General features: G+C 40.6%; 1 protein-coding gene across 4 annotated transcripts in view; it reads right to left on the bottom strand.

Moving 5' to 3' along the window:
* coro7 (coronin 7) overlaps positions 1-14,136 on the bottom strand; it is a 119,898-nt gene that overhangs the window by 82,142 nt on the left and 23,620 nt on the right. The window contains exon 1 of one of the 4 annotated variants that reach the window (XM_043234128.1): positions 13,790-13,876. The exons of the other annotated variants lie outside the window; for them this stretch is intronic. Within the exon in view, the coding sequence (XP_043090063.1) occupies positions 13,790-13,861 (72 nt within the window). The 5' untranslated portion in view covers positions 13,862-13,876. Of the gene's footprint in view, positions 1-13,789; positions 13,877-14,136 lie in introns of those variants that run through there. 4 annotated transcript variants of the gene reach the window in all.

Here is a 14,136-nt window from a genome sequence, read left to right as displayed (position 1 = left end):
AATCTAAACACCACTCTTAATATTTCACAGTGTTGCTTCTCAAAGTTGCATCTTGGTTTCATCAACATTTTAGTGAATGAATAAATTGACGGTCAGCAGCAGCCAAAGTGAACCCGTGCCCTAAGAGCCTCGAGACAGACTCGGGTTCGTTCCTCGAGCGCAAAACAAGCGTTCGCGGCCAACCGAAGGATGAAGCGCTGACGTCAAGCGGGGCGAGATCCCTGGACCTCATGGATGCGGTCTGGAGTTCACAGGCATCTATCAGCCGCGCACACGCCCAGCACATAAAACCACTCTCAATATATGTCCCTCCGGGGACGTAGCTCTCGGGCCATATTGTGCTCCGTCGGACCTCATCTGGAAGGTATGGAGTTCTTTGGTTCACATCCAGGAAGAAATACGGTTGCTGGAAGAGGACCAAACATCGAGGACGTGCAAGGAGAGAATCACGGAAGACGGCTTAGATCTGTAATCAGAGGATTTTCTTGCAGCTTGATACATGAGATGCACTTTGCACATTTTTGAACTGACTATACATTGTAAGCTGTGCAAGGTTTTTTGGAAACACTGCATAAGTTGGATTGCGCTTATGGCCAATAGCTTTTATATAATAATAATAATAAAAATAATAATATTTTAGTACAATAAGCTATCGCATATTAACGTGTACTTACTAAAGGTCCTTGCATAGAATGTATAAAATTTAGTGTTATTCTGATTCATACAACGTAAGGCCGTACTTATTTCTTTATGTACGGACATGTATTATTTGAGCACAATTGTGTAAAAAGCTAAAAACAAAAAAGTATAAATATATATATGCACAAACACAAACATATATATACATTATGTATGTATAAATGTATATGTATACATATATATATACACACATATACATACACACATGTATATATATATATACACACACACATATACACACACATATATATATATATATATATATATATATATATATATATATATACATGTGTGTATGTATATGTGTGTGTATATATATATATATATATATATATATATATATATATAAAAACACACAAAAGAAAAAAAAATAAGAAAAAAAAATCTGTGAAAAAAATGACAACAAAAGTGTTTAGGCATCATGATATTGAGGGAACATGCAACAAGTGCATTTTGTTATTTGCTAAAAAGTAACTTAAGTTTAAAATCATGAAATGAATTATTAGTATTTTTAAAAGCTGTCTAAATGTTAAAAAATAAATTAATTGCATAATAATTAAATGATTAAAAGAATTAAAATAAATTCAAATGAATGGAAATGAGCATACATAATAAAAAAAATAATAATAATAATTTTTAATCATTATTCAGATAAAACTTTAAAAGCAGTGTATCCTGTTGGGAATTGGAGTCTGAACCTCAAAGAGCGACAAATCAGAGTTAGAAGAGAGAGAGAGAGAGAGAGAGAGAGGGAACGAGTGATGAAGACAGCAGACGTGGCAGGAGTCCCTGGTCTGTCGTTCGAGTGTGTTGTCTGCAGATCGATGGCTGAGAACACACACATCCATCAGTCTCACTGAACTCTCAACCTCTCCCTCTCTCCGCTCCCCTTCTTTTCTCTTTTGTCCTTTTCGTCCTCCCTCTGTGAACTGCTTTGGCCGGGACTCCGAACGACCTGCAACAATGTGTTCGCAACGCTTTGAACAAACACTGGCAGAACTCGTCCGGAGAGGGGCTGACTGCAGCGCTCAGGAAAAGATCAAACTCAGGCCTGGAGATGGAGCTGACTCACGCTTCACAGCCATCTCTGTCCTGCCAAACCAGAGCAGAGCAGAGCAGAGCAGAGCAGACAAGACCAGACCAGACCAGACCAGACCAGAGCAGACCAGAGCAGACAAGACCAGACCAGACCAGACCAGACCAGACCAGACCAGAGCAGACAAGACCAGACCAGAGCAGAGCAGAGCAGACCAGACAAGACCAGACCAGAGCAGACCAGAGCAGACTAGAGCAGACTAGAGCAGAGCAGACCAGAGCAGACAAGACCAGACCAGACCAGAGCAGACCAGAGCAGACAAGACCAGAGCAGAGCAGAGCAGAGCAGAGCAGAGCAGAGCAGAGCAGACCAGACAAGACAAGACCAGACCAGAGCAGACCAGAGCAGACTAGAGCAGACTAGAGCAGACTAGAGCAGAGCAGACAAGACCAGACCAGACCAGACCAGACCAGAGCAGACCAGAGCAGACCAGGGCAGAGCAGGGCAGACAAGACCAGACCAGAGCAGACCAGAGCAGGGCAGACCAGAGCAGACCAGAGCAGGGCAGACCAGGGCAGAGCAGGGCAGACAAGACCAGAGCAGAGCAGAGCAGAGCAGAGCAGAGCAGGGCAGGGCAGACAAGACCAGACCAGACCAGACCAGAGCAGAGCAGACCAGAGCAGACCAGAGCAGGGCAGACCAGGGCAGAGCAGGGCAGACAAGACAAGACCAGAGCAGAGCAGAGCAGAGCAGGGCAGACAAGACCAGACCAGACCAGACCAGACCAGACCAGAGCAGAGCAGAGCAGAGCAGAGCAGAGCAGGGCAGGGCAGACCAGACCAGACCAGACCAGACCAGACCAGACCAGACCAGAGCAGACAAGACCAGACCAGACCAGACCAGACCAGACCAGACCAGAGCAGACAAGACCAGACCAGAGCAGAGCAGAGCAGACCAGACAAGACCAGACCAGAGCAGACCAGAGCAGACTAGAGCAGACTAGAGCAGAGCAGACCAGAGCAGACAAGACCAGACCAGACCAGAGCAGACCAGAGCAGACAAGACCAGAGCAGAGCAGAGCAGAGCAGAGCAGAGCAGACCAGACAAGACAAGACCAGACCAGAGCAGACCAGAGCAGACTAGAGCAGACTAGAGCAGACTAGAGCAGAGCAGACAAGACCAGACCAGACCAGACCAGACCAGAGCAGACCAGAGCAGACCAGGGCAGAGCAGGGCAGACAAGACCAGACCAGAGCAGACCAGAGCAGGGCAGACCAGAGCAGACCAGAGCAGGGCAGACCAGGGCAGAGCAGGGCAGACAAGACCAGAGCAGAGCAGAGCAGAGCAGAGCAGAGCAGGGCAGGGCAGACAAGACCAGACCAGACCAGACCAGAGCAGAGCAGACCAGAGCAGACCAGAGCAGGGCAGACCAGGGCAGAGCAGGGCAGACAAGACAAGACCAGAGCAGAGCAGAGCAGAGCAGGGCAGACAAGACCAGACCAGACCAGACCAGAGCAGAGCAGAGCAGAGCAGAGCAGAGCAGGGCAGACAAGACCAGACCAGACCAGACCAGACCAGACCAGACCAGACCAGACCAGAGCAGAGCAGAGCAGAGCAGACCAGAGCAGAGCAGGGCAGACAAGACAAGACCAGAGCAGAGCAGGGCAGACAAGACCAGACCAGACCAGACCAGACCAGAGCAGAGCAGAGCAGAGCAGACCAGAGCAGACCAGAGCAGGGCAGACCAGGGCAGAGCAGGGCAGACAAGACAAGACCAGACCAGACCAGAGCAGAGCAGACCAGAGCAGAGCAGAGCAGGGCAGACCAGACCAGACCAGAGCAGAGCAGGGCAGACAAGACCAGACCAGACCAGACCAGAGCAGAGCAGAGCAGAGCAGAGCAGGGCAGACAAGACCAGACCAGAGCAGAGCAGAGCAGAGCAGAGCAGAGCAGGGCAGACAAGACAAGACCAGACCAGACCAGACCAGACCAGACCAGAGCAGACCAGAGCAGACCAGAGCAGACCAGAGCAGGGCAGACCAGGGCAGACCAGGGCAGAGCAGACAAGACCAGACCAGAGCAGAGCAGAGCAGAGCAGAGCAGACAAGACCAGAGCAGACCAGAGCAGACCAGAACAGACCAGAGCAGGGCAGAGCAGACCAGACTAGAGCAGACCAGAGCAGGGCAGAGCAGACCAGACTAGAGCAGACCAGAGCAGGGCAGAGCAGACCAGATCAGAGCAGAGCAGAGCAGACAAGACCAGACAAGACCAGACCAGAGCAGACCAGACCAGATCAGAGCAGAGCAGAGCAGAGCAGAGCAGAGCAGAGCAGACAAGACCAGACAAGACCAGAGCAGAGCAGAGCAGAGCAGACCAGAGCAGACCAGACCAGACCAGGGCAGAGCAGGGCAGAGCAGGGCCAGAAAGTCCAGACCAGACCAGAGCAGACCAGACCAGACCAGAGCAGAGCAGAGCAGAGCAGAAAGACCACTAAAGTAAAATAAAGTCTCAATTTTTTTTTCCCATTTTAAATATGCTTCAATTTCATTTCATTTTATTTTGAATAAAAAAAACTTTTTTTTCTATTGCTACTTATTTGTTGCACGGTTCCACAAGTTTTCCTTCCAATTCTTTAATTCCTTAAATACTAAAAGCCCTACTTTTCTAAAATACAGCTTGTGAAAACAAGTCTTAATATCTTTTGCAGCGTTCCTTCCTGCTTTCATTTATCAAGTAGTTTCTTTCTAGTGTTTTAATGCCAGCTCAGGCCGCTTTAAAGTACCTCCTTACGATTGAGCATCCATGCTTAAAGACAAAAACCTGGAAAATATCTTTGTTACCACACGCGCATGAGTTCATCTCGCGGTGCGGAGTGAATAATTGATGCCAGCCCGTTGCATTGGTTCAGAAATACTCATACGAGCGTTTCTTCCGTTTTTGCGTCGACGTCACAGCACTTCGCTCCGAGATGCATGAGAATGTACCTGCTAAGAATATAAGCATAAATACACCCGTAAGATGTTTAGCAGATGAAGACGTTGGAGGATGATGTCATGGCGAGTGTTTCTGCAGCTGCGCTCAGGAAGAGAAAAAGCCATTTATCATCTAGTTTGGCTTTATGTAGCAAATAAACAGTGCTTGACGTGAAGGGTGTGAGGCCTGTGCCGTAAGACACCTCAGCTGGAGACATCTGGAGTGTGTGTGTGTGTGTGTGTGTGGCGCTTCACATGTGCTTTACAGACCGCCGTCAATAACGTCACAGGAATCAATCATTAAACTGTACGTGCACTAACTCACGCTAAGACTTTCACTCATATATCTGTTCGAGTTCAGGAGTTCTCACCAAAGAGGAGTGTGTATATCAGCTTTTGCATGCAAGGGACCTCGTAGGTGGCAGTCAGCCCTTGTATTAATAGGTGATTCATTGAATTGTTCATTCAATTCAATCAAATAGAAACAATCCACTGAATCATTAACAGAAATGATTCATGCAAAAAGAGATTCATTTAGGAACGAAACACCACAGTGTTGCTCTGCTTTGTTTTAGAACAATTTTCATTGGTCAAGAAAAAAAAACGTTCTAAACTGTAACTCACTCGATACGAACTTCCTGTTTGTTGTATAGCTATACAAAATAAATCACATTTGCGATCACGCTCAAAGACGTGCTGATGTTTGAGGAAACGACACTCTTGCTTGCGTGTCTTTACATGGAAGGCCACTGAATAAAAAATAGAAAAAGGTAATTGCAACTTTTTAACTCACAAGTCTGACTTTGTCTCACAAGTTTCTTAGAATTGTGAGATATAAACTCGCAATTAATAAAGAATTGTGCGATATAAACACTTTTGAGAGTTATAAAGCCAAAACTGCAAAATATACAGTAATCACAGTTCTGACAAAATAATTTTTTTTCCCCTCAAAACTGGACTTTACAGCTCACAAGTTCATATCTCGAAATTTGGAGAAAAGCGAATTTATATCTCGAAATTTGGAAAAAGCGAATTTAAATCTCGAAATTTGGAGAAAAGCGAATTTAAATCTCGAAATTTGGAGAAAAGCGAATTTAAATCTCGAAATTGGGAGAAAAGAGAATTTATATCTCGAAATTGGGAGAAATGCGAATTTATATCTCGAAATTGGGAGAAATGCGAATTTATATCTCGCAATTTTGAGAAAAGCGAATTTATATCTCGAAATTGGGAGAAAAGAGAATTTATATCTCGAAATTTGGAGAAAAGCGAATTTATATCTCAAATTGGGAGAAATGCGAATTTATATCTCGTAATTTTGAGAAAAGCTTAATTTATATCTCGAAATTTGGAGAAAAGCGAATTTATATCTCAAATTTGGAGAAAAGCGAATTTAAATCTCGAAATTTGGAGAAAAGCGAATTTATATCTCGAAATTTGGAGAAAAGCGAATTTATATCTCGAAATTGGGAGAAATGCGAATTTATATCTCGCAATTTTGAGAAAAGCGAATTTATATCTCGAAATTTGGAGAAAAGCGAATTTAAATCTCGAAATTTGGAGAAAAGCGAATTTAAATCTCGAAATTGGGAGAAAAGAGAATTTATATCTCGAAATTTGGAGAAAAGCGAATTTATATCTCGAAATTGGGAGAAATGCGAATTTATATCTCGCAATTTTGAGAAAAGCGAATTTATATCTCGAAATTTGGAGAAAAGCGAATTTATATCTCGAAATTTGGAGAAAAGCGAATTTAAATCTCGAAATTTGGAGAAAAGCGAATTTATATCTCACAATTTGGAGAAAAAACTAAATTTAATAGGTATTAAACTGCATTCTAATAGGTTTCATCACACGGTGAAAGCTTTTGCACTTGACATACATGTCAATATCAGCTTGCGCATCGCGCAGCAATTACAGTATTATCGTAGACAATTGCGTAAATAACGCGCATCCCATCGCAAGACCAGAGAGCAGCAGAAGGAGGTGTCGCCAAACTGCTCCGACACGTCCAATGAGTTCCTGAGATTAATCTCCGATAACGAGGCCCTTCAGAAACGGCCCGAGAACGACGTGTTTTCTTTAGCCGAGGAACAAAGCGCAGCATCCAGAATTCGGCTTGCGCTAAACGAACCGAGATCAAATGAAACCCACGCCGAAACCCTTCAGAGAGCGTTAGAGAAAACACACAGGAGAACCCGAGAAGATAAAAATAACAGCGAAAAACACCTGAGCGCCGAAGCTCAAAGTCAGCTCCTGGCCGAGCGGGGATTTATGCAGAGCTGCGCTCCCAACCAAAACAACCCGAAGGCCCGCCGAAGGGCTTTTTTTTTTGCGCTGCGAGGTTAAACAGACGGAGAGCGCAGCTGTGTCACTGACAGAGAATGTCGATCCGCCCCGGCGAGAGGACTATCAGGTGTCCTCCAGCACATGTGGGAGCAATTTGGGCTTCTCCTCTTCTCCCGCACTTCATACGCTCGTGAGCGGCGGCGGGCCTCAGAAATTGAGCGCGACTTCATATTTTCCCCTCTGTGTAAGCATCTCGCTCCTCTCACTGCTTTTCCAGTCGTGCATCGCATCTGTCATTGATGCTGCTGCTTCTGCTGACCTCCGAACAGCTCCTTTCTGCCCGTGTGCTGGAGAAAAAAAACGCTGCCGGATGCCAGCGTAATGGGGCTGTTTGACATGTAACAGAAGTACGTGCTGCTAAAGAGCCCCGTGTGTTTGAGATGAAGTCGAGATGAAAACGTAGCGGAGCGTGTTCACCGTCTTTACATGCGTTTCTGGTTCTGTTGCGATTTCTCAATGCACGTTTACGAAAAACTCTTTTCCTTAACCCTTCATTAAAATGTAACGCCTTACAGATCACAAGCCCGTTTATCCACATCATGTAAAATGTCCGGTGATGAAAAATGACTTTTCTGTTCAGTTTTCCACATAGCTATTATAAAAAAATAAATAAAAATTAAATATTAAAATTATATATATATATATATATATATATATATATATATATATATATATATATATATATATTATATTATTTTATATATATATATAATATTATTCAATTATTATTTAATTATTTAATATTTAATTATTATTTAAAACAATTTTTACATTTTTTAAGAATTAAAATTTTTAAGAATCTTTTCGCAAAGGATGAATTGATCAAAAGTGACAGAAAATATTTTTACAGTGCTCCAGTGCTGTTTATTATAAATGCTATTTCTTTGAAATTCTCATTCCTGAAAGAAAAACGTAAGCGAATCTGCATATTAATATAATTTATACTAATACTAATTACGTATCATTTTACACTAACATGTGACACTAAGCACCTATGCGACGAGGCTAAACAAATACAGTTTTAAATGATAATTGCATTTTACAATACTGCCGTTTTTACTTTATTTTTGCAGCTTTTTAAAAAGCTTTTTTAAAAATAAAAAGACGTAAAAAAAAAAAAAAATCTACAATTTCGAACTTTCGAAACGTACTCATAGCTATCAAAATGAACGGGTTTACGAGATTCTTTTACTTGTTTTAAGTATAAACAATGGAGGCAGTAAGACGAATATCTATGTTTTAATGGATTTTAGCCATTTTTACAGGAAAACGACAAAACCGTGAATTAATAGCTCATTAAAAAGCCATGTTTTGCAGTACATTTCTTCGTAAGACGTGTTTTTGTGCGTTTCGTGATGGCATCCGTCCTCTGCACGGACGTAAGAAGATGTGATTATTGCCGGGACTGTAACGCGAGCGCGTGCTTTGACGTGGTTAACGAGCGGAGCGGGATTTATTCACCTGATTAAAGAGACTCTGGTGTACGTCACTCGCGGGACCGTCCTTCCCTTTTAACCTGCGCCTTACTTCTCTGCAGCCATCGCTCTTCTAATCAGACGTCCTTGATGTTTCCTTCAGCGTTTGTTGTTTAATTAGAATAAAGCTGCGCTCCAGCTCTATTCGCGGCGACCTCTTCCCTCCGTAAATGTTCGGCTGGCGTGACACGGGTGGAACGAGGAAAACCCGATCCGAGGGGAACGGGCGAAATGCAAACCATCCATTAAATTCCTCCGTTTCCTGTACAGTCTACTGCTACTTCGCCTGATGATTAAAACCATCTCCCTGCTGTCCGCCGCTATTTTTCCCATCCCGACCAAAACTACGCTGTCGAGAAAGATGGCACAGATGGAAAGTTCAGGAAGCGGAACGGACTGCAAGTCTTTCCAGGAGCATCAGAAACTATGGCAAACATCTACTCGTTGTAGGCCTCTATGCGGGCGAGCGTTTGGGACACATGCATAGACCCACAAAGCAATTACAAATAATATTAACGGAGCAAATAATTACATCATTTAGTTACTTGTTTGTCTTATTTTCGAATAAATTGGTGCAGTCAAATCATTAGTCGCAATTAATGATGTGATTTATAATAAAGGTTTTCGTTTACATAATATAAGTGTGTATATATAAATACAAACACGTGCATGTATATATTCAAGAAAAAAGTTATGTTTATATATGAAATATATATATATATATATATATATATATATATATATATATATATATATATATAGTATAAAAGATAAATAATACAAGTAGAAACTGTATGTATATGTATATATACATATATATATACATATATATACATATATATATATATATATATATATATATACATATACATATAGAAATACATATATACATACACATATATACACACACACATATATATATATATATATATATATATATATATATATATATATATATATATATAAATAAATAATATATAATATATATATATATATATATATATATATATATATATATATATATATATATATTATGTAAACAAAAACTTATTCTGGATTTGATAAATGACAATTAATCGTTTGAGAACACTATAATAACTAAATATAAATATTTATAATTTATTTAGAATACAAGGACTGAGTAGAACAGTATATTATATATAATATTAGAAATTTATTATATAATATTAGAAATAATATAGCTTATTATAATCATTACAAAACAATTAGATATTTATTGATTTTTTAAATAAATAATTTAACAGCATCTAATATTATATTATGAAAAGCAAAATATATATATATATATATATATATATATATATATATATATATATATATATATATATATATATATATATATTATAGCAAAAATATAAATAAAACTAAATAACAAAATAGTAAATAAATATGCACTGATTTATTCTAAACAAAAATATATTGTGTGTGTGTGTGTGTGTGTGTGTGGATTAGACTCACTTACGTAAAGGAACACTCCACTTTTTTGTGGAAATGGGTTCATTCTCCAATTCCCCCAGAGTTAAAAATATGAGATTTACCGTTTTGGAAACAGTAAAACTCAACTCATTAACTGTGGAGAAGTTTTCAAAAAAAAAAAAAAAAAGGGGGAGTGTTCCTTTAAATGAACATTAAGCCATTAATGTCCTTTAAATGACATTTAAAATCAGCTAACGTTTAATTTGAACTGCATTACGTGCATTTAAACCAGTACAATTACTGGATGTTCATACGGCAAAAAGAGCTAATTGAAACCTTATAGCAGTATAAAGCATTGATACGTTCTCCACAGCACTTTAGGGAACATAACATGATTTAATGAAATGGTACTTTATGATTCTCATCAAGAAAGAAGGATTATAATACGAATAAACCTAGAATTAGGGCCGAAAGAATAAACGTACAGTAAAATAAAGATGGGACAGCGGAAAAGAGAGAAACCCAAAAGGAAAGACTTTGGGATAACCATCATCCCAGAGAGATCAACGGAGAGTCCCGGGACGCCAAACCCGCCAGACAGCTAGACGGATGAAGCGGCCAAACGAGTCCATTTAGACGCTAAATTGGATCTCCCGGAGATGAAGATGCACATTATGAAAATACATTATTCCGTTGATTTATGTCGGCGAGGAAAAGGAATACTGCAGAAATCAGAAACCCGTACGCACGGTGCAGATGTGCACGTACCACTGGCGTATATTTTCACAAACCACGGCGGCCAGGAACACTTCAGTGGAGTTACAAATGAAAGCTCATTTAAACTGAAACGGACATCAGCGCATCCGTACGAACGGAGAGAGCTGTTTTATACATTAAATGATTCGGGAAGAAACGCCTCAACGATAAAAATGGAGGTTTCCCACCCTGCTGCTCGTGGGTTACTGAACTTCCCAAGAGTTTGCGTTTTCATTATTGGCGTTTCTTCAACTACAAGCCCTTTTATGATGTTTATTATAAACAACGGATCGTTAAATAAAGGTCATCATAAAATGGTTTTGGAAGCTTTCTACCAAGCCTTCGCCGTTTATTCAAATGCCTTTTGTGTTTAGGTTTTACGTCTTCGCATTCCAGACGCCAAAATATCAAAATCATAAAAATTAATGACATTTGCGAAACCAAGACCTAAACTGAACGGGAAAACAAACACGAGGCTATTCCAAATGATTTACGAGACTCGTTCGGCTCGATTATGGAAATGAAGAAAGGCATTGCTAACGATAAAATTAGCCTCGGCAAAAGAAACAGACGGGACACGTTCTTCATTCGCCGTCACGTGAGAGAAACTGGATTTTGATTGAACTCCAATCATCGTGGTGTTCGACGAACACTCTGAACGTCCACGTGATCGCAACAGCTGCAGAAATGGTCCGTAAGTAAAAAGCGGCTTGATCGACACGCTGCAGGTCTTGGTGGAAACGACTAATAATTTGTTGAGAAGTAATGGCTGCGCGCGGAGCCGCTTGAGGACTATTTTGAAAAGGCATCTTGTGTGGATTAAAGGTCTGCGCTCTTTGACTGACACGGGGCTCAATTTCTAAACTCTGCTCTTCCTTTGAGATTGATCGGCGTGTAACCGCTCGCCACACAGACGTCACTGCCTGCCGTCGGAAAGAAAGACAAATATTGGCATCGGGCTCCAACTGCCAGATGGAAAAATCAAAAAAGCGGGGGAAAAACCGATCGAGTGAGCGCTTAAGGAAAGACAGGAGAGGAAGAATATAAGGAAACGGAAAAAAAAGAAGTTTGACTGGGAGGTGCAGACAGAGATTGATGGGAATGAAATTAGTAACAGAACCAGAAAAAGGCCTTGCTATAATTTACACATTAGTTTTCCATCTACCAACCATCCCACCGTGTATATATATATACATATATATATACATATATATATATATATATATATATATATATATATAGAGAGAGAGAGAGATAGATAGATAGATAGATAGATAGATATAAACTTATCTATCATCCAGCTACCAAGATTTCTACATACCCATATACCTTTCTACATCTTTCTATCTACCCATATGCCATATATCTATATCTACCCTATATCCATCCACGTGTCTATCTAACCACCTGTCTATCCCTCAATCTACTTATGCACACTAGAAAAATGCTGGGTTGTTGTTTTCAATCGGCAGCTGGGTTAAAGGATTAGTTCACGTTTGAATTAAAATTTCCTGTTAATTTACTCACCCCATGCCATCGGAGATGTTTATGTATTTCTTTCTACAGTCAAAAAGAAGTTATGCTTATTGAGGTAAACATTTCAGGATTCAGAGCTCTTCGAAACGATCCGTCATTTAAAAAAAACAAACAAAAAAAGCACAAATGCTTGTCTAGATTGATCTAATCTATCTGTCCATCTACCCACCTACAACCCATTCATCAATCCATTCATCCATCCATCTATCTAGTCATCAACTATCTACCTACACACCCTTCAACTTATATTTCTACCTACCTATCTAGCGATTAACCATTCATCTACCCATTAACCCATCACCGCATCCATCCATCCATCCACCTATCCATTTTTCATTCTATGTAACATCAACCCATTCATCAATCCATTCATCCATCTATATTACTAATTAGTTACTAATGACCTGCTTCTATCATCTGATCGTGGTTTTATCTCGTTATTAGTGCTATTAGATCTTAGCGCAGCATTCGATACTATCGATCACAACATTCTCTTGGATAGACTAGAAAACTATGTTGGCATTAGAGGAAGCGCCTTAGCATGGTTTACATCATATCTATCTGACCGCTATCAGTTTGTGGCATTAAATGAGGAGGTATCATATCGATCAAAAGTGAAATATGGAGTTCCTCAAGGCTCAGTGCTAGGACCGTTACTTTTCAACCTTTACATGTTACCTCTGGGAGATATTATCAGGAGTCATGGTGTTAGCTTTCACTGCTATGCTGATGATACTCAGCTCTATATTTCAGCGCAGCCTGGTGATACACACCAAATTGAGAATCTAACAGAATGCATAGTAGATATAAAAAGCTGGATGATGAGTAACTTCTTAATGTTAAATTCTGAAAAAACAGAGGTGCTAATCATTGGACCTAAAAACCCCACATATAATAATCTAGAACACAGCCTATCACTTGATGGCTGCTCTGTTAATTCTTCATCATCAGTTAGGAACCTAGGTGTTCTGTTTGACAGCAATCTTTCCTTCGTCAACCATGTTTCTAGCATCTGTAAAACTGTGTTTTTCCATCTTAAAAATATATCTAAATTACGACCTATGCTTTCAACCTCAATCTACCTACCTATCAAACTACCCGTTTATTGACTAGTCAACCCATGGGACGTATCTACCTAACTATCCACCTATCGATTCATCTTTCTACCCATCTATCTACTCATCAACCCATTCATCTATCCATTAACCCATCTATCTATCTATCTATCTACTCATAAACTCATGTATGTATCAACCCCATATATCTATTTACCCAAGTATCTACTCCTACATCTATTACAAATAAATGGGTATACCTAATAATTTATCTACCTAACCATCTACCTAGCTATTTATCCATCTATTTATCTTCCTACCTAATCTATCTTCCTACCCCCATCTACGGTCACGGGGTCAGACGTGAGATCAGCAAGCAGAAGGTTTGCCGTTTAACTAGCTCCATGTCTCCTGCGAGGGAGGCTAAAAATACAGAGAGAAAGACGGAGGTCGAACAGACGATGCTTTCTCACCGGTGTTGACTTACAGCGCCTGGCACTCGACGTCCAAACAACTCCAACTTCCTGAAGATCTCTATACCTCATCGACCAGCAGCACGGCTACACACAATCTAAACACATGTCCGGCGAACAAAAATCACCGTCAGCTTCTTTTAAATTACCTATAAAGTGGAAGACGCTCGTGAAACGTCCCTGACAACCAACACCGGTGGGAAAGTGTCACTCTGTTAGGACAGACGTGTGCCGTTCGCCCCGTGAGCTGACGCGGCGTTTTCAGAAATAGTCCATCACAGGTCGTGTGCTAAGATAACACACAAACACACACAACACACACACACACAGAGCCAACACGTCACCAG

The sequence above is a fragment of the Puntigrus tetrazona genome, chromosome 3 (genome assembly GCF_018831695.1).
Source record: "Puntigrus tetrazona isolate hp1 chromosome 3, ASM1883169v1, whole genome shotgun sequence".
Lineage (NCBI taxonomy): Eukaryota > Metazoa > Chordata > Actinopteri > Cypriniformes > Cyprinidae > Puntigrus > Puntigrus tetrazona.
This window is presented reverse-complemented; position numbering and strand designations above follow the sequence as displayed.